Here is a 21943-nt window from a genome sequence, read left to right as displayed (position 1 = left end):
TCACCTGTTGTCTTTGAACCCAAACAATGCATTTTGTAAATGCCTCTTACCTTATATTTTTATTATTGCTTTCACCATAAGTTACACTAAGAAATCATTTCTTATCTGCCCAACAATTTTATGGGGGCATACCTTAATCAGGTTTAAATGCATTGGTCTAATTATCAAAGCTGTCTAAATTATATAAAGTTCACAGAAAACAGTTTTATCAGGAGTGATTGACAGCATTGAGATTACTTTTTTGCTGAGTTTTTTTCAAAATTTAACATACATTCATTAAACGTAGATCAAAGATCTGGAATAAATCAACACTGAAAACAAGTGCAGTAGTAATTTGGCTGTATTTAAGCAAGTAAGATCTGTGTATCAAGCAGATATTACTGAGCTATAACATGAAAATAACAATACATCAGTTAGGCGATAATAGCAATAAGGCAATCAGTATTCTAGTTTAAAATAATCCACATCTTCAGAAAGTAAAACAAATAATGCTATTTTATTTTTCTATTGTTTAAATACATTTATTGTGATAAAATCAGAAGTGAAAATTTTACAGGCTACAATTAGCTTAATTGATTTTCGAAACCATGGATAAAAAATTGCATATATCAGTGGATTCAGTGCAGAGTTAAAATAATAAATTCCAATAATAATATCATAAACAAATGGTGGAATGATAATATTGTGGAATCCATCAATAACACTTATTATGAAATATGGCAACAAGCATGCAACAAATGCTAGCATTGCTATGCCTAAAGTTGTTGCAGCCTTCCTCTCTCGCTTTCTGACTCTGTTACTATTCTTACCTGCAGCACCAGTTTGATCTGCTAAGCTTTCTATCAGTTTTGCTTGCTTTTTTGCAACCATAAAAATCCTACCATACATGCAAGTCATTAATGAAAATGGAATAAAAAATATAAGTGAGTTAATTAACCCCCATTTTGCATTTGTTAGAATCTGACAATTACCTTTGCAGCTAATAGCCATTATAAGCTCCTCCAGTCCTTCGTTAGCAACTCCTGAGTAGAACAAAAAAAACACATATCCCATGGAAACAGTCCAGGCAAATATCAGTAAAAAAACAGTAGTGCATACAGTAAATCTTATAGGATATATTAGAGGATATATAATAGCAAAGTAACGATCTACAGCTATAAGACAAACATGAAAAATTGATGTTACACAAATGCCCCCATCCAAGCTGGTATGAAAAGTGCAGAAAGCCTCCCCGAAATACCAGCAGGTGTCAATGGCTCTCACTGCACTGAAAGGCAGTACTGTTGCCCCTAACAGAAAATCAGCAATAGCTAAAGACAGAATTAAAAAATTTGTGGGGGAGTGCAGTTGTTTGAACAGACATATTGAGATAATTACCATAATATTTCCAGTTATTGTAAGAATAGTACCAACAGAAAACAGAATGCATAATGCACTTTGTAAAGCAGATGAATGAAACCTTTTTGTGCAGGATCCATTTATGCCTGAGTAGCAATATATCAGTTCATCCTCAGTCTGGAAAACTGTTACATTCATGATTCACTTTGCGTGCCTCTTTCTGTACTCCTTTTCTCAACAGTTTTAGAAATCCATTATTACTTCTTCATGTAATTAAAAGAACTCTCTATCAACATCATACTGTCACACATCCGGATTTAATGCACCTTCATTCCTACAGGTTACACATTGATAGCATGTATACAGAACTAATGTATTGAATCATTTAACAAACTCTTTTTATCTGCTTTTCTTGAATCTTCTTGCAGCCATTAATATGTAAAAACCTGTTAAAAAAACAGTGTATGATTGGTAATATTTCCAAAAATCTATGCTGACTTCCAACTCATAAAACATAGCAATAAATATATATATTTTTCTTTTAACAAGCATAACCCTGCTTTATTCCGTTTTCTTCAAAGCATCATACCTCTTAACACAATATGTCTTCAGTTCAGATGCAAATAGTTCCTGAATTTTTCTGAGATGCCCTTCCTTGCTTTCCTTTTTATATACTTACCTATATCCCACAGGGGTTATCCAACACATAGGTAAGCCAAAATAGCCATGGTAATTAGCACATGTATGAATGTAAACATATTTTCAGATGGTTCTCTGTACACGTCCAAATCTCTTACTCTCTAACGGATGAAGCTGATGTATGCCTAGATATGGATATGAAAACAATAACTGTCTATTTCACTTTTAAAATGCAATTTCAGTATTAAGCCCTCATATGGGATACTTTGGTCTGAATGGCATATAATCAAGAAAGAATCTAGATTTCAATAGCATAACAAAGGAGTAGTGAATTATGTTTCCTGCAATCAGCTTTGCACATGGCATGTTTTGAAATGTCATGTAATTGAAACTCAAGGAAGAAGTTCCTAAGGAAACAAATGTGTATTTGTTATGTAGGGGAAATGTTACTAACTCTAATTAATTTCCAAAAATAATTAAAATGATATATTAATGCCATGCTATGAGTGAATAAGGAGTCATACAAGTGTTTCTGCCTATCCTGCATTAGAAGAGCACACATGCGTGTTCAGTGCCATATAGTAAAAGGGTACTGAATATAATCCAAACAACCTGGGTTGAAACAGCAGCACAGATGCTGGAGAAGTGGGTATTGGGGGTTAAGTGGCTTATTCCAGCCCACTCATCTTTGGGGAGGGGGAGGGCCATCTGATTGCCACAGTACCAGTACTTATATCTGCAAGTGTCTAATGTACAACAGTATAATAGGGGATGTGTGTCTGGTATTGCCAAGCTGCTGATGGTAGCGTCTATTGCTTATGCATAAAATGTTGAGGTCCAGCACTGACATATGTACAAGAGATGGGGACAAGATAAGTAGAAATGCTGCTGAGCTCCACCTAGAAGAACAAGAATGGCATGTCATGGGAGCAGTGATGCTGGGCAGTCCAGTGGATTAAGAACAATTATGGTCCAACACATATGCACAGGTAGCTCTATATACACACACACACTCATACTCACCATGAGAAAAAATATGTTCATCTGTAGCTTTCTCCAACATTTGAATAAAAAAGTCAGAATTTACAGCAAACTCATAATCCTGCAAAGATGAAATTGCTGCAGGCTCTGAATGTACTTTTTTCTCATCCAGACCATCCCACTCCAGGTCAACAATTATGTAGTTTTTCTACAGCATTCTCTAATTAAAGTACAACAGCATCTCTTCCAATACATAGGACAATGAACCTCACACTCAAGAGTCTAGTGAAAGCCCCAAAGCTTAGAAAAACCCTTCATTTATAGAAGTAAAATTCCTCTAAGTGTTACAATGATCTGATAACCTATCGGGAAGGCATTTCTCCTCTGCCTAATAGATAGCATTACATGACTGTTCCTGTTTGTTTATTTACATCACACAACAGTATTAGTGATGGTTTAAAATCAAAGTACTTAGAAATATGGCACTTTTGATTAAAGTATATCACATACTGCATTTTGTATCACCAAACAAACTCTCTTTTGATGTATATATGTATGTATATCATGTACAGTTCTTCACGTGGACTGTAAGGGTAGCTGTGCTTCTGATAACATTAAAATCACTTAACCCAAATGCATGACACCTATTTCCATGCTCTCAAGCAGTTTTCACCTGTGTTTTAGAAAATGACCCCAGTCCATATAGTCTGAAGTGGTAATAAGAGTTATGTTGCAAGCAGCAGTTACTATTACCTGTGAAAATTGTGTCCTACAGGCCAGAGACCTTCTGTATGACCATGAAGATGTGGTGATACGTTAGGACTGGCACCTGAACAAATCATTTGGCTGCCATAAGATGGGCAGATGCTTTGTGGTGTGGAGCAGCAGCTGCTGGTTCTGTACCAGTTTTGCCTGTATCTCATCATATTATTGAGATCAATTGTAAGTCCACATATATAATGACATTATCTATTAGGCCAGGATAAAAAGGAATGAAATAGTCTAAATAAAAATATATCACTGCATGCTTTGTTATCTTTAGATATGATGGTGCAATGAAGTTCTGAATTTAGAATTCATTTATTATATTATATAAATGAATTTATTCTTCTCATGTGAAAAATGTTGCTTCTTGATAACAGCTGACAGACACATTGACATTCAGTATGAGTCTTTTTTTAAGAATCAAAGCTATGGGTTGTTCTAAGTGTCATGGCACGATATTTATTATTTTAGCTCTTAATCATAGAAATTTTAAACTCTCAATTTTTTCCTTCTGCAGGAATTTATAATATTTTTAGTGTAATCACTGAGTACAAATAGAAAGGTTTATGGCATAGTTACCCTGACAACTCTGTTGACTCGGTTCCTTTCTCCATTTCATTAGAATGGTGAGTTCCCATGAATGTCATGTGACAATGACGCCACCTGTTATCTGCCCTTATGAACGCTAATAATGATGATGACTGGAGTTGCAGTTAGTTAACCCAGCTGATTTTAGAGATGTTGCAACACATGACAGAAATTAGATCTCAGACTATGGTAAATAAATTAATTACTAAAGCACAATAACCAACTGAAAATGTGGAAATGTTTTAATATTTATTCACCTTTATTATGCACTTATTAACTTTTAGTCTCTGTCACTGTATCTTCATGCATGGGAAGTAATAATGTGAGTAGCTGGCTACTTTTTAAATGTTATGGATGTTTGATTCAGGTTTTTCTGAAGAAGTATGTTATAGTAACCAGATAAAAGTATTTAATTTCTTGGATTTTAGGCTTTCCTCCATTTTGTATTAAATTCTTTGCTTGACTCAGCCTCTATGTTTCCATTTTTTCAGTTGGTTATTATGTTTAGCTTGCAATTAGAGGTACATTTGGGTATCTTAGCTTGTTGTTTGCCTTTTAACAGTCATTACTGAAGCACATACAGCGAAAAAGACTTTCTGGAGTCTGCTATCTCCTTATATGCCTCACAAATATGGGGAAAAGCAAGCAAATTTAGATGAATATTTACAACCAAAGAAGACAAACAGAAGATATAACTTCAGACTAATTGGTTTGAAAGTCATCCTGTGTTTGTGTGTGTGTGTGTGGGGGGGTTACTAGGTCCTATTTGAAGAATCAGATGTGCTCAATTTTACAATTTGCTTTACTGCTTCATTCTCACAAACACCCCATATTTTGCCACAACTGACCAACATCCTATCCCAGGGTTATTAAAATTAGTGAATTATGCAAACTGGGTGCAGTTTTTGAATACCACTAAAAAAGGTGTATCCTGTCAGAGTAATGGGAGTTTTATTCAACCGAATAAGGACTTGTCTGCCTTTGTCATGCACTGAATAAAAGCATTCCCCAGTATGAAACAACTGTGCAGTAACAATGGGTTGCCAAGCCCATAGTCTTTATATTTCCTGATATACATGTTAATGCATTTCATTGTTTTGAGGTCTCTGATTCTGAGCTTAAAATCTTTCAAAAGAGCCTGACATATGAGATGGCCCTAAATATTAGTCAAGCTCAGATGACTGCTGCACATTGTAACAGTAATCCACATGGCAGAAGTAATCCTGTGGCCAAATCTTATTACAGGACTGGAAACATTTGCCACTGTGCCAAAAACAGAGGCCCAGCATTTGACCTTCAGTCTCTAAGGAATGGACAGCATCCTTTCTGAAACCTAAGAGATTTGCAGATGCCACTTAGCTCATTTAGGTTCACATGTCCAATAGTGTAAGGGTATGAATCCACTTGAGGACTTTGCCTCCCTTTTATTGCACTGGAAAGTATCTTCTATTACAGAGACTGAAGCAGTGTGGCATGCATAGCCAGCCTACAAGCTATTATTGTGTGTTTTAAAATCATAAAAAAAGGTTAGAACAAGCCTATTAAGAATAGGAAAACATCCTCAGTTTCTGACCTTCTTGACTTATTTCTCAGCTTGTGTGCTCATTGTGGTGGCATTATCCTCTACCCAGATGAGTTACTTGTCTTCCACCAATAACAATGGTCCTTGAATCTGCTGTGTATAACTAAAGCTTATTCTATTGCGATCTGGTGGCAACTGTACCCTATAATGTTGGGGTTTCTTGAATATTTCCAGGTAGAACGTTTAAAAGGATAAGTGCGTGTCTTGTCTTAAAGTCTCTTTTCTAATATCTGCTTGTTTCCATTATTTTTGTCTACTTCTTTTTATTTATAGTATGTACAGGAGGGGCTGGCACATTATGTCTATTAAACTTGTGACTTTTTCCTGCTGTATTATATAAAATGCTTACTTACCTACGATCACCTTTCCTTACTTATCTACACAAGGTTATTACTAAGTATTATGATTCTTGTTGATGTGGACTGTTTTTCTGGTAATTGAGAGTCATTATTTACTTCTACCCAAACTGAATTGTGACACAAAATAAAATAAACCGGGTGAATAGCAAAGAGTTAGCAACCTTTGTGATGCATGGCTTCTTGCCCATCAAAAGTATCAAAGATAGGATGTCCAGTGATGCTAATCTAGAAAGAAGACAAGTTCCAGCAATACTACTAAGCATGTGGTTTAGTTTATTTGTATAAATCATTGTTTGGAAGTTAATAAAAGTGATGAACTGAAGCTATAGAAGATGTACCGAAGCGTGCTGCTTCTAACAATGGTACTGGAGAAGAAAATTGGGAAGAATTTGGAAAAAGAAACTAGATAATCTAATAGCTTGGCCAGTATTGTTGGAACTAAACAGTCAATGCATGGCAAATGGAGACAAGGCTGTGGCTTTCTCAATGGTCCCACTAGAAACATTTGAAACTGTTGCATTTAATGAGGTACTGTGGGAGCATTTGATGCTGGATTTTAAGAGAAGAATTGAAAATGGGAGTGCTAAACTTTTTACTTATATTGCTGAATCTAAGGAGACAGAGCTAGAGGTAAAAGTGGTGGATGCCTTAAACTCTCAGTCTGGTGCCAATGAAGACTTGCGAAAACATAGCAAATCAAAAGATAAGTGTGCCTATTTAGGAACAAATCTTCAAATAGCTTAATAAAGGCAGGACAGGTATTAAGATAAAGCACATTTAGAAAATGTTCACATTACTGAAATATCAGAAAAATGAGAAGGACTGGAATATACAGTCCATGTGCAAGCCAAATTGTCTGATTTTACATGCAGTCACCTTAGCGAGACTAAGACTTAATGAGATCAAAGATGTCTTCCTGCTGGACTAGAACTGACTACAAGGAATTTAAGGAATATATTGATTTAACCTGAAACATTTATCTTGAAGGACTAAATTATTTCCATGCTATAGCAACCACGTAAGTCATGCAATATGGGGGCAAACATTATTGGAAAATAATTACTGAGGACACACAATGTAAATTATGCAGTCTTTAGCCTTTATGACATAAAGGCAGTATAAAGAAGCTAGTCAGAAGATGAGCTAAACACCGTATTAGTTGCCACTGGGTGATGTCATTCCATAATGGATGTATTATTTCCAATATAAAATTAAGCATTTATAAATAGAATGCATGTTCTCAGTTTCCCTGGCTGGGAAGCATATGGACTAATATTATTAACTCATAGGGGTAATTAGAAAATGCATTTGGGGCATATCTCGCTATTATTGTGTTCTACTTTTGCTTGTTGGATCAAGGAGGATGTTGCAATTCCTGCAGCTATAACAGTGGAGGTGATCAAAAATTCTGTGGTTCTAACGTAGCAAAGACTGCCTGGCCATGTTTTTGCTAGGTGTGTTAGAGATTCTTGGTCCAAAATTGTTATTCATAGATTAGTGTCTTGTTAACAAATTATGAGAATATGAGAATGCTGAATTATCCATGTGAAAGAAGGCAAGGTAGCTGTCCAGGACAAGATCATATGAATTTATATGCATCTAAAAATCTTTTTTGAATTATTAAAAATAAAGAAAGAAACGGAAGTTTAAATATATTAAGACATTTGGATATATAGAAATGTACTTCCAACTAAGAAGGAAAATGTGTAAAGCAAGTATTTGGGACACCAAGAGTTTTTTAGCTATTTAATGGGCTACCTTACAGATAAGGGTATATCTGCTTGTCTCAGGAAAACAAACAGATTTTGTTAAATAATTGTTTATGGACTTTTGTGTGAATAATTATTTTTTTAGTTAAATGCATGGCAAATAGTTACTGTTGATTGATGTTTGATGTCAAATGTTCTTCTGAGTCCATGAGATACGATAACTTTGATTTAGTGAAGACTTCTGTGAAAAGCATGAGATTTTTATTCTTGTAAAAATGTGTGAAGCAACTGCTTTACTAAAGATTTTCAGGGGGAATTTTGTGACAAATCTGTGATGTGTTTTGACACACAGAATGTTAATGTGATAACCGAGCCAGCAAAAAGGAATAGAATAATTAATACAAGGGGGATTCGTGAAAGCCTACATGATAATTTTTAACAATGTGTGCATTGTGGAGTGATTTGCACATGGGTGCAAAAACGTTTAGATTCAGTAAAGTCCACATAGCGGTACACAGCAGCATGCATTCATGCCTAAACAGGGAAACGTTTGCGGCATGCAAATTACAGCATAAGCAGTAGAATATTATTTTATGCTAATGAAGCAAATCAACATAGTGTAGCAAATCAACAACACCTAAAGTAACAGCATAGACTCTTTTTTGTGTTGGCCTCAGATTCAGAAACTTTTCGAATATAGCCACTGAAAGGAGTCTACAAGGAAGCAAGAGCAAGTAAATGCCCTTAAAATTTGTACAGAACTGACCTCAACATGTAACCCCACACATATTATGACCTAGCTACACACTGTGGATGTTAGAAAATCAGAGTTACAAAATAAAAAATACATTTTAAGGGCCATGACATAAATACACCTTTTCTCCCCCACCCCCAAAAGAAAATGTAATTGAACATAATACAGGCTGCTAAAATGTTTGAACATCCTGAAAAAGAGTATTATATTGTACTTTAAGTATATATGTAGCAGATATATGGGCAAAGAAATAGGCTCCCTTGTGTTTACAACATTGTGCTCCTGTGCAGTTTCTCCGCTGACACGGTTACTAAACGTAGATTCCAGGCTGTCAGCACAGTGAAGATGCAAATTAAGTAAAAACCCATTGGAATTACTGAATCCCAAAAAAAGAGTAACCTTGTAGGGAGACTCACTTCAGATAGGCACTTCCATGCTTTTTTTGTTTTCAATGGATGTCAACAGTGAGTGATGACATCAGGGGGTGTATCAGGTTGAACCTTTCAAAGTTGTACGGGCTGGTCTGTGGAGGGTGAAAGTGCATGTATGCTATGCACAAATCAGAGGTTGTGTGTCATCCTTGAAACTTTATTGTAAAATGTGTCTTCTCTGTCCATTTCAAATAATTTTTGTACATTTTTTATGTCCTTGTTTGCGAGGCTGTGCAAGTACCACACCCATGGCAAATAAAGGAATGTGTGGCAGCTTTTGTTGTGCCTGTCATGTAAACAGTTCTGTGTATGTGGTCCTGGGTTCGAATACAGGGAGGGTAAGATTTCCTTTTTATATTCAATGTTTGCGCGATGTCATGGGAGCTGAGGAAAGTAATTACAATTTTGCCATGCTTACTTTATTTATGCATAGCTACATGGGGGTACACTGGGCTGTGCAGAAGTGTGCCTAGCTCACTGATGAGCAAACAGCAGGTGTGTGTAATAGATGCTAATTACAGTATAAGCAGGTGAACTCCATTTTCATGAGCCAGTCCAACACAGTGCAGCTATTTAAGCTATGGTGTTGTAGTTTAAACCCACATATGGCTTAGTGATAGACAACAGCATACAGGATTACCTACAACAGTATGCATACATAACACCATCAACCCAAAACAACAGCATACTGGATTACCTACAACAGTATGCAAAGATATCACCATCAACACAACACAACATGTGGTATACATTTGCAGAGGGAGCACAACACATGCATATATACTGCATGGCATCTGTACAATGTGTAGTAGACATGTGACCGCAGCTATGAACAGTTGCCCATTATTGGCTTGTCACTGGGAAACCCAGACAGTGTCTGTCCAAACAACAAAAAAGGGGGTGATGACAACAATTTATTGGAAGCCAAAAATGTCTATGGCAATTGAGATTGGATGCCACCAACCCACCAGGAATCAATGACCACATCTTCATTGCCAGCATACTAAAACATAAATCCCATTGTATATGATTTATTTGATACATCTGCTATGTGGTGTTTTTTGCGGATCTGTATTTATGTATTTATTTATTTATTTACATATTTATATATTTATATATATTTTTAAGCTTAATGTTTTTAAAGTTTTAAAGTTTTATTAACATATCAATTGTTTAATAACTGCTATTTTATTTATGTGATATTTATGAAGAAACAATATATTATATAATTATATATTATATATTTTATATTATATCATATATTCAATACTATCACACACATTATGACAAATTAATTGTTAATGTATATAGATAAGAGTTCAACTATAATATTTTTAGATCATTTTATTCTGTTGTATTTTAAATAAGAACAAAGTGAGGTTCAGCTAATGTATCTAATTACATTAATTAATTGGAGTCATTTATTGGTTGCCGCATTAGGGTGTTGTGTTTCTTACTGTGTATAATAAGAGGCTGTATTTTATGTCTATCATACTCTGAAGATGCCCGCTGTGGTTATGGGTGAAAACGCTTAGTACTTGTCATTGGATTTTTATTTTTTTATTTAATTTGAATAAACGGGATCCTGCTTGACACTGTGCTGCCTCTATTTGTGTTAACACTACTGGTTTCTGATGTTATTTTCAACAGTTTTTGGGCGGACATAGTTTCATGCTTGGTTCTGTTTATTGCACTAGATGGAGCAACTATTGGCACAATACATGGACGTTACACAACGCCTCATTTGAGCTATGCAGGACAAAGGGTTTAAATTACCCGCGACTGAGAACCTATCTTTAACTGAGATGCAGGCAGAACTTTTACTCTGCATTCTATGCCGGGTACTAGCCCACTAGTTCTGTCAGCTAGTAATGGTTCAGCGGCTAGTACAGGTGGAGGGTTAACTCAAGGCAATACACAGTTAGTCAATCCAACACCACAGTGGACGCTAGAGATGGCATTACTGAAGTTGCAGCTGTTGCAAAGCAAGTGAACATTAACACATGGTTGGCGGCTCCGGTTTTAAACAGCAGAATGGTTACAGGCAACAGTAACAATATGGGCTCTTTAAACAAACAGCTCATTGAGTTTGAAAAAACTTTGAAGCTGTTTAAATCGCTCCAAATGGACAATGCTTTTTTGGAGAGATCTATCGAGTTGCAACAGGTACCCAAAGGATTAAGGGTTTTAAGCTGCCGATAGGTTTCGAGGAAGGAAACCAGTTTTTTGAGGATCTGACAAGTCTATTTGATAGAACAGGTATGGCTCTTATGAGACTTATTATATGTAACAACAATGTCAAATTAGTTACATTAAGGGAACAGCTTTTGGTGTTAAATACAAGCATTACTAATGATTTACTTTTTGATTTCACTAAGTTTCGTTTTGAGAATATTTTAAAAGACATGGATAATTTTGTAAATAAGGAGCTTAAAATTAAAAACAACATGCTCTTGCGTGATACAAACGAATATACTAACAACAGAGTATATGTACATTTGAAAGCCTTTAAGAATATAAGGCAATTGGTAGGAAATGATAGAAATGACACTCATAATACACCCTCAACAGAAACTATTAGGAGGGAGCCCAATATGACCCATGCCAGGGTTAATAATAGAGAGCAGGAAGAAGTTTTTTTAGAACAGCAACCTCTCAGGCGGTCCAACCGGATTTGCGACTGGTATCAGGGCCAACAACACCAGCAGGGTCACTACGAGGAATCAGGGGGTCACCGGTTCAACCAAAGGCACCCCACAACATCTTGTATGACAACACGATACAACAGATAGGTGCAGAATTTGATTTTGCTGGACACCCTAATGACACCTGGGCTACTATACATACAGGAACTTCTACTGGTTGCCCAGGGCAGGGTGATACGGTTTCCTCTGTTGAGCAATTTTCTGACTTTATGCATGCCCATGATTTAACACTTATACCATCAGATTTTAGTGTTAATGATATAGTAGATTACAACACCATGTTAGATATTGATGAAATGTGTTTGCTTAAGCAATCTTGTTTTGTAATAGAAAATGGTGTTTTTTCTATTTACAATTATACTGGAAATGATCTCATATCCAGTCACATTACATTACTAAAGAAAAGGTTTACGTTCATCCCTCAATTTAAATACGATATAGGCAAAATCTTGATTAACTTCAGACTGTATATTAGATTGTTGAATTTGAAATTTTTTTTTGCCAACAGCACTAGTCCTAGGACAGATGATGGATTATTGACATTAAAAAGAACAAGCACTTTTATACCCCCGCAAAATCCCATGATACATCTTTTTGAAATTTTATGTGAAACACAAATACGTAGATGTGTTAAGAAGGAGATCACTGCACAAGATAATTTGACGTCAGCAAAGATATTCTGTTTAAAGGAATTAACCTCAAAATCAAATATAGGGTAATGAAACCGGACAAGGGTGGCAGGGTAGTGGTTATGTCCAACACGGACTATTTGAGTAAAATGACAGTTATGCTAAGTGGTTGGGAGGGTGGCCTAATGGTTAAAGTGTTTGCCTTACAAACACAAGGTGCAGAGTTTGAGTCTCACAAGGGATAATTGGCTATGCTTAAAATGGCTTGCAAGGACAATTAGCCTAGCACTAATCTATGACCCTATGAACACATATGAAAAGGTTTCTAAGTATGAGGTGTATAGGGGATACACCAAACTTGATTGGCAGTTACATGAATTTTTGATGGATGGTGTATTAAACAAAGAAGAATATGATTATCTGATGGTGGAGATACCAACTGCACCATCCATCCTTGGCATTCCCAAAATCCACAAAGATGTGAATAATCCACCTTTCAGGCCCATAGTTTCTGCCAAAGGTTCTAAAACAGAAGCCATGGCCTCATATGTGGATTTTTACTGAAAGGGCATTCTGAGCCAGTTACCCCACATACGCAAAGACTCCTGGCACTGCCTTGATGTTGTGAGACAACACTCATCTGACATTAACTCTGATACCATTATGGTCACAATAGATGTTATTAATTTATTTTCTATTATATCACATGCCTTAGGATTATAAATGTTTGAAGCAAGTTTATCAAGATTTGGAAACATGCACACTGTCAAACGTAAGCTTAAAGTGGAACTTACAGAAATGGTTTTGAACAACAATTTTATCTTTTTTGATGGTGAGTACTACAAACGTAGTACAGGGGTGGCTATGGGTGCTAGATGTCCTCCTATATATGCTAATTTGGTACTAGCATTCTGGGAAACACAGTTCCTTTTCACCTCTGTTTATTAGTCCCAAACAGCATTACATTTATGATACCTGGATGACATACTCATTTTTTTTGGAACGGGAACAAAGAAGAAATCCAGGAATTTGTGGAGTTTTTGGGTACTACCACCACTTTCTTGAAATTTACCAGTATGATTTATGACAATACATGTGAATATTTAGATATATTACTCTATACAGAAGAGGATAGAATTGATTCCAACATATTCCGAAAGAAGACCTATTCAAATTCATTCCTGCACTATGATAGCTGCCATCCCCAATTTCAAAAAAAGAACTTGGTAAAAGGGCAGATGGTCAGACTATCTAGAATAGTGAATGATGACAGGGTATTTCAAGATGAAATTGATGAACTAATTTATATGTTTTGTGATAGAGGTTATCCTCAGGAATCATTGTACAACATTAAAAAAGAGGTGATGGTCAAAAGAAATCAAATATACAAACCTATTATTACATTTGGAATAGATAGTGCTACATCAATCAATGAAAGGAGAAAGAAAAGGGATGCGTTGATACTTCCATTTAATGAAACAGCATCTAAAATTTCTAATATAGCTCAGGAGATAGGACTTAGTGTTTTTAAGAACAAAACAGAACTCACGGATATTATTGGTAGTTATCCCAAGATAACATACAGTAGGAGTATGTATTTGAAGCAATTATTAGAGACAGGTACCAATAAGAATATACACATAATGTCAAAAATGAGTAAATGTGGCCTATGTAGTACTTGCAAGTTTATAAATGATGGACCCTATATAGTAGTTCAGAACTATGGGAGAACTATTAGATGTCCTGGTTATTGCAACTGCAATACCAAGATGGTGGTCTATTTAGCGACATGTACAAGTTGTGCCACATATTATGTAAGAAAGAACATCAGGAAACTTAGGGAACAAATACTGGAACACATAAGGGATATCAAGAACAAAAAAAAAACAGTGAGTTCATTATATACACACAGCCAGAAATGTAATTAATTCAAGAAATTTATATATTTTTTGTAATTGACAGAATTCCAAACAACAAAAAAGGGGGTAATGACAAAAATTTATTGGAAGCCAAAAAATGTCTATGGCAATTGAGATTGGATGCCACCAACCCACCAGGAATCAATTACCACATCTCCATTGCCAGCATACTAAAACATAAATCCTGTTGTATATGATTTATTTGATACATCTGCTATGTGGTGTTTTTTACAGATCTGTATTTATTTATTTATTTATTTACATAGTTATATATTTATATATTTTTAAGCGTAATGTTTTTAATGTTTTAAAGTTTTATTAACACATCAATTGTTGTTTAATAACTGCTATTTTATTTATGTGATATTTATGAAGAAACAATATATTATATAATTATATATTATATATTTTATATTATATCATATCTTCAATACTATCACACCCATTATGACAAAGTCATTGTTAATGTATATAGATATGAGTTCAACTACAATATATTTAGATCATATTTTATTCAGGTGTATTTTAAATAAGAACAAAGTGAGGTTCAACTAATTTATCTAATTACATTAATTAATTGGAGTCATTTATCGGTTGCTGCATTAGGGTGTTGTGTTTCTTACTGTGTATAATAGGAGGTTGTATTTTATGTCTATCGTACTCTGAAGATGCCCACTGTGGTTATGGGTGAAAGCACTTAGTACTTGTTATTGGATTTTTATTTTTTTATTTAGTTTGAATAAACGGGATCCTGCTTGACACTGTGCTGCCTCTATTTGTGTAACAGTATCTGTCATACCACTGTCTCGTGACACATGCCCAGTCAGGGATGCAATGGCAGTAACATATCTCTATCATCATGTACTATTTGCAATCCTCACACCATACTACTGCTGTGCACAGATGTGTGTTCAGTGTGTAACACAGGAAACAAATAGTTGCACACACTGACCAGTTCACAGATTGCCCTACAGATGGGGGTCCCTCGAACAGAGTACTGTCATGTCTGTATTATAACATGGAGAATAGCCATTACCACACACACACATGTTAAACAGGCATTAGTGTCAATGCAGCATAGCTACACTTACATGCTGTAGTCATGTGTGGCACATCACCCTCCTGTCTTTAGGCTATTTCCCACTGTGGAAAATGATTGAGGTACATCCAGATATCATCTGTGATGCCATGTCAGAACACCACATCCAGGTACCACTCACAGTGACTGTCATGGCCAAATAACATGTTTCCCCTAGATAGTGTACTGTGTTTATCATGAGGATGGCTATGGGAACGCCATCACAGCTGTACCACATGCAATCAGCTAGAGGAGGACTGCAGTAGGTGCAGAGGCCATCACCTGATCATGTCAATCACTTACAATACACATGCTGCTGCTGTGCAGGTGTACTCCTTCACATCCACCAGAGAGTGTGTGGGTGGGACAGGCAAAGTACAACAGGGAAGGGCTTGGAGACTTAACCCTAAGCATTGTCTGCCACATGGCGAACAGTACAGGGATCATACCCCTGACAGACTACTCATTACTATTACATGTGCATAACATTACTACATGTGCCACAAAGACGACATGTTGCTGTGCTGTAAGAACATATAAGTGTGTAGGTGAGTGACATCTGCAACAGAGATATAGTAGACATACATTGGGTGTGGCACACATGGCTGTCCACGTGAACAGATGTCATTGTCACCACAACCACACTCTCTAATGGACAAGCACTGACACATTTGCCAGGGCCACAAATACACAACCTAACTAGTTAATTTGCCACACTGCAGTAATGCACAGGGCTACATGTACCACAGGGGATATCTGGAGGTTCTATGGGCTAGGGCATGTGAAAGTGCTTGACATCTGTTGGTAAGCCAATGAGGTTATACTGGAAGTGACTGTGGTTGGGAGCATCACAACCCACATGCAGACACAATGTGCCAGTACTGGCATGCAGGTATGCATTACTTCATGGGTGTGTAGTGGTTGGCTGTGCAAGATGGCTGTACAAGGCTGGGTGAGGGGTAATCCTTGGCATCCCATCACCCGACAGTGGTGTGCTGTGCAGGTGTGTAGTGTCTGCAATGTCCCACACAGATGGGTACTGCATTATCTGGCATGACATCCTGGTTACCATTGTGTATGGCTATAGCTTTGCAATGCATGCCATGTCTGTGTTTGATAGTCCTTCACATGGACATTGCCTGGGATGTGCATGTCCCGCAGTGCTGTACAGTGACATGTACAGGTGTACCTGGTTTGGCATGCTCATACTGGCCTGGTGTGGAGAAACCTGCTTATAGTGAGCAGGACGACCCTGCACCTGCATTGATAGTATGATACAGGTATTCCGTGGTGTCAGTGGCATGGGTCCATACAGGGCACATGTGTACAGCATTGTCTGGCCTCTGTGGATCACATTTGATGGCACCAAATATGTTGCAGGCATTCAGTGTGGAACATAGTAAAGGCACAATGTCCATGTATATGTGCCTATTGTATCACTGTACAGGGTGCCATGTCCTGTGCAGGCCACTGCATTCACACCATGCCTACTATCTGTCATCAATGTGCATGGTACTAGCAACATAGTGGGATATCCTAGGCAAGTTTGTTTTTGCATGGCACATGGGTGGGGGACATATACCGGGTACTAGTAGGGATACATACTTTGCTCACCAGGCCATTTGCCAGATGTATGGGTATAGCTTGCCAAAGCAGTCCCTTGGCTGACTGACAGCTGTACTCCTTGTGAGGTTGCCAATGTGTCATAAGATGGACACCATATACGAAAACTACAAAATCCACTCCCAAACATGTCCAATGGTAAGACAATCATGGCCACATCTACACAGGCTTTGACAGACAAACACACACTTGCCATGTCCTGTATACAAACCCCTACCATATCACACTGCAGAAATATGTATTTAGGGCATGCATTGCGGTGAATACCGGGTTGTGGCATGCCTACAGGTGTATACCTAGGTGGGTGACAACAGCAGGAATGACAAAGGTGGTGATGTGATTTGTACAGAGAGTGCATACTCTACAAAGCACTGTACTTGTCTCATGCAGGCACACACACACACACACACACACACACACACACACACACACACACACACACACACACTTGGTATGTCTGGGATTAGACACTGACCTAACTACTTTAATACACTACAGCATTATGCAGTTACAGAACACGCTACCGAGATTACTGGGGCACAGCAATCCCAGAGGTGTATTTGTAGATGGGTGACATAATCAGCCTTGCCAAAGGTGGGTATAAGAAATGTATGGAGTATGAGCAGTCTAAAAGCATTACTCAGTCCTCAGGCAGATGGGGACAAACATACACATACACAGTAAGTCTGGGATTAGAACACCAACCTAACTACTTTATTACACTGCAGCATTATGCAGTCACAGAATGTGCTATCGAGATTACTGGGACACAGCACTCCCAGAGGTGTATTTGTAGATGGGTGACATCATCAGTCTTGCCAAAGGTGGGTATAAGAAATGTATGGAGTGTGAGCAGTCTAAAAGCATTAGTCAGTCCTAAGGAAAATGGGGATAATCACACACATAGCAAGGCTGGGATTAGAACACTGACCTAACTACTTTATTACACTACGGCATTATGCAGTTACAGAATGCACTACCAAGATTATTGGGATACAGTAATCCCAGAGTTGTATTTGTAGATGGGTTCCATCATCAGCCTTGCCAAAGGTGGGTATAAGAAATGTATGGAGTGTGAGCAGTCTAAAAGCATTACTCAGTCCTCAGGCAGATGAGGACAAACACACACACAGGGCATGTCTGGGATTAGAACACCAACCTAACTACATTATTACACTACAATATTACTCAGTTACAGAATGCGCTACCGAGATTACTGGGACACAGTACTCCCAGAGGTGTATTTGTAGGTGGGTGACATCATCAGCCCTGCCAAAACTGAGTATAAGAATTGTATGGAGTGTGCAGTCTAAAAGCATTTTTAGTCCTCTGGCAAACGGGGACAAACACACACACACCAGTGGTGGGAACAGAACACGTGACTATTTACAAATCACTGTTACAATGCTACATAGTTATGAGTCGTGCCTCACAGACATTTCAAGGCTGCCATTATGACCTTCTAGGAATGAGGACATCAACAGGGATGCTGGCAGTTAAGATGTACATACCTGTGAACCTGTGTGTTTAAAGTAGGAATCCATCCTGGCCTGGAGTATGCCCATCTGTAGAATGGACAACTACTATCACTATACAGGGTTACAATGGCCATGCCCATACACAGAGTCACATAACCGACATAAGGTGTCACTGGGCATGCTCACACACTTAGTAGTACAGGGCTGTTCATAATGCATTATGTGTCCATCTACACAAGGTTATACTGGGCATGCTCATACACTTAGTAGCACAGGGCTATCTGGGATGCACTCTGATTCTAAACACAGAAGGCCACAGTGGCCATGCTATTACAGGTAGACATAAAGAACACATTGTAATGGGCTCTGGTGTTAGTAGTTGTCATTGTTAGCAGGAGCACTGCTCTACATATATCTGACACCGGTCTTTTACACAACATCTGCTGCTGTCCATCACCTTAGATGTACCATCCTATACCAAGCATAATATCACCACTCACAGTGATGTCTTGGAGTCTAGGAGTGGAAACTGCTTGACCAACACAATGAGCCTTGCTAGAGGTGGCAACTGCTTGAACAACACAATGAGCCAATATCCTGCTGTAAGAACAAGTTTGTCCAGTGTTCGTTATTCTGGGATGACATGACTGACAGTAGATAGGCCTTTGACACATATCACATGCATCCATGATTCAAGGGAGTGGGGATAATACCCAAGTCACATCTGCCCGTACAGTGCCATTCCAAGGCAAATGTCCTAAACACAGGATAGCACCCTGACACCTACAGGGCAACTGCATTTTATGCTTATGCTAACCAGTGCTAGATGTGTAGGGTCCATAATCACAGCGGCTCACTGTAGATCCAAAAATGGGGAGTACTGACATCTGTGCAGTGAGGAACATCTGACTGATGGCACTGTAGTGCACAATAGCACTACCACCATATTCCTCAGACCCAGACATGTGGGCCATAACACAGGTATGGACCACTCCAGGTGGTGGTGTCCTCACATACATAGAGGCCACTCACATGTACTGACCGGTACCCCCATGAAAGGCATCACAGATGAGTCATGTGCAGGACAGTGTCACATGCTGCATTCTAGGATGTAAATCTCAGACACCCCCATGCCCTCGGACCACCAACACGCATCCATACATGTTGTAGGACATATGAGTACACCACCATGTGACCCTTGTCCAGTGGACTCTACCAACCTCTACATCAACTGTAGAGTGTACCCATGTACTGACACAGTTGCACCATGTGTTATGCAATACAATGATACCACTGTCTGTAACCAGGTCAGTTGCACACATACCAGGGGCCCTCAGTTATTTACAGCATTAGCAGATGACTGCTGCTGTACACCAGTACACACCCTCATGTTTGGATATGAAATACATGTACCTGCCCTGGGTATGTACATGCCACACACATGCATACCATACATGTAAATAACATAGCTGTTGCTGTCCTTTGTGAAAACAGGTGGCAACAGCCATTACACACATGCACATGGAATGTAGGTCCATGGCTGCTGAATGCTAACAGTACATAAGGTGTGATATCAATGTTGACAGAGGTAACATTCCCTCTGTACTAGTCACCCATTACACCTATCATATCATACAACAGTCCATGTGTCATGTATGTCATTACACATGTCCACCAATTACAATGCCTACAAACATGCCCAAATAACAGGATTGTATGACCTACACACATGTACATGTAGTGGTGTGCATTCAGATACCATGCATGTGCAGTTGCTGATGTATGCAGGTGACATGTATCTTAGTACATCATGCAATTGCATTGCCGCGTCAACATTGAAAACTGTATATGGTGATATGCTGAATGTATGGAAAGATGTACCTCAGGTATGGACAGATGTGTGAAAATAACTAAATGGTGGGGCATCTTTGCAGATGGATGTTTTCTGCGGAGAGCTCACAGGTGTGTCACAATTGGTCCTACAATAACCTGTGTAACTGGTAAGCAATGGTTTCATTAATTGAAGGACATAATACACAACTTAGACAGTGGTCAGGGTGACACCAAAGGTAAATCACTTGACACCTGTTAACAGTTAAGACGTCCTGTGTGCATATATCAGCACTGTTGCCAAAGGAAGTGCCTACACTTTGTAATGCATGCAATACTGCTGTAAGTCTGTCATACATATCATGAGCTAGGCAGGTCTTTGATTCACAGTACTGACATGTGTGGTTGCATGCATGTCCATATATGTCACGTATGGTGGGGAATACAAATCAATTGTTACTCACTCTCCTTTACACTAGTGTACACATCTGTACAGACTGCAATTTAGAAAGCAGGACATAGGCAAAAGTGTGTACCTCACACATGTGAGGTATCTGTATGTGCGTGACATAGGTGTATTCAATACTGAATGCCACAGTGTGTGTATGTGTGTGTGTGTGTGTGTGTATTTATAGTTGTCTGGTCCCTGAAGTAAGAATGTATGTTACCATACTGAACTGATAAGACCCATCCCCCCGTCCAGGCAATGCAATCTACTATCCGTGTTGATATCCCCGATCTTAGGCCATACTGACTACTTGTACATGTGTATTCTCTGTAGCACATCATGTAGGTGCACAGTACTGTAATGATGATTTGCACATAGGCAGGGGTCCTCACATCAACAGTAGCAACTCTGTGTGAGTGTGTGTTACTGTGTTGGTGAATCTGTGAGTGTGTGGGTGTGTTACTGTGTCACTGAATACATGTGTGCCAATACCTGAGTGTGTGGGTGCAGTTGTGTGCTGGCATACTGTCATGGGAACATGTATTACTGCTTCCCAATGAGGCATCACACTTCCCACTGGCCTATACCCTTGTAATAGGCTAGACCACTCTTTTACCTCACCACTCCATGTAACTGTACCTGTGATGTCACCCAGTATAGATGTCACGTCTGTAGCCACAGCAGCTTAATACACAGCTATCATGCTCTTGGATCAGTAGACATGTTTGGAACATGGGACATTCTCACTGTTATGTGGCAGCTATATGGTGCATGCTGGTATATTCATACATACATGTGAGTAGTCCACATTGACATATGGGACACTAACTGCAAATACTGACATCCACTGGCATGTGCAATTAGACCTGAAGGAGGACAGCAGAACATCATGACTAACATGCAGTTACTGTTGTTACACAAAACACATACTGTTAACAGTATGAAATGCATTGTACACCTGTAGTACATGGTATGTCTGCTGCCTGTCAGCAGTACTTAACAACTGTAAACTACACTTATCTTCCTATTCTGTTCACCCTGTGCATCAGACCATATGAGCATGCCCCTGCACCGTTAGTGTGGATGT

At 38.3% G+C, this 21943-nt stretch overlaps 1 protein-coding gene across 1 annotated transcript; it reads right to left on the bottom strand.

Annotated features, from left to right (window-relative positions):
* Positions 1-504: 504 nt before the first annotated feature.
* On the bottom strand, positions 505-1536 carry LOC122808535 (trace amine-associated receptor 9-like). The gene has a single exon (XM_044079489.1). The coding sequence runs from the start codon at positions 1534-1536 to the stop codon at positions 505-507; it is 1032 nt and encodes a 343-aa protein (XP_043935424.1).
* Between the last annotated feature and the right edge of the window lie 20407 nt (positions 1537-21943).

The sequence above is a fragment of the Protopterus annectens genome, chromosome 8.part0 (genome assembly GCF_019279795.1).
Source record: "Protopterus annectens isolate FY-2018-M chromosome 8.part0, PAN1.0, whole genome shotgun sequence".
NCBI lineage: Eukaryota > Metazoa > Chordata > Ceratodontiformes > Protopteridae > Protopterus > Protopterus annectens.
This window is presented reverse-complemented; position numbering and strand designations above follow the sequence as displayed.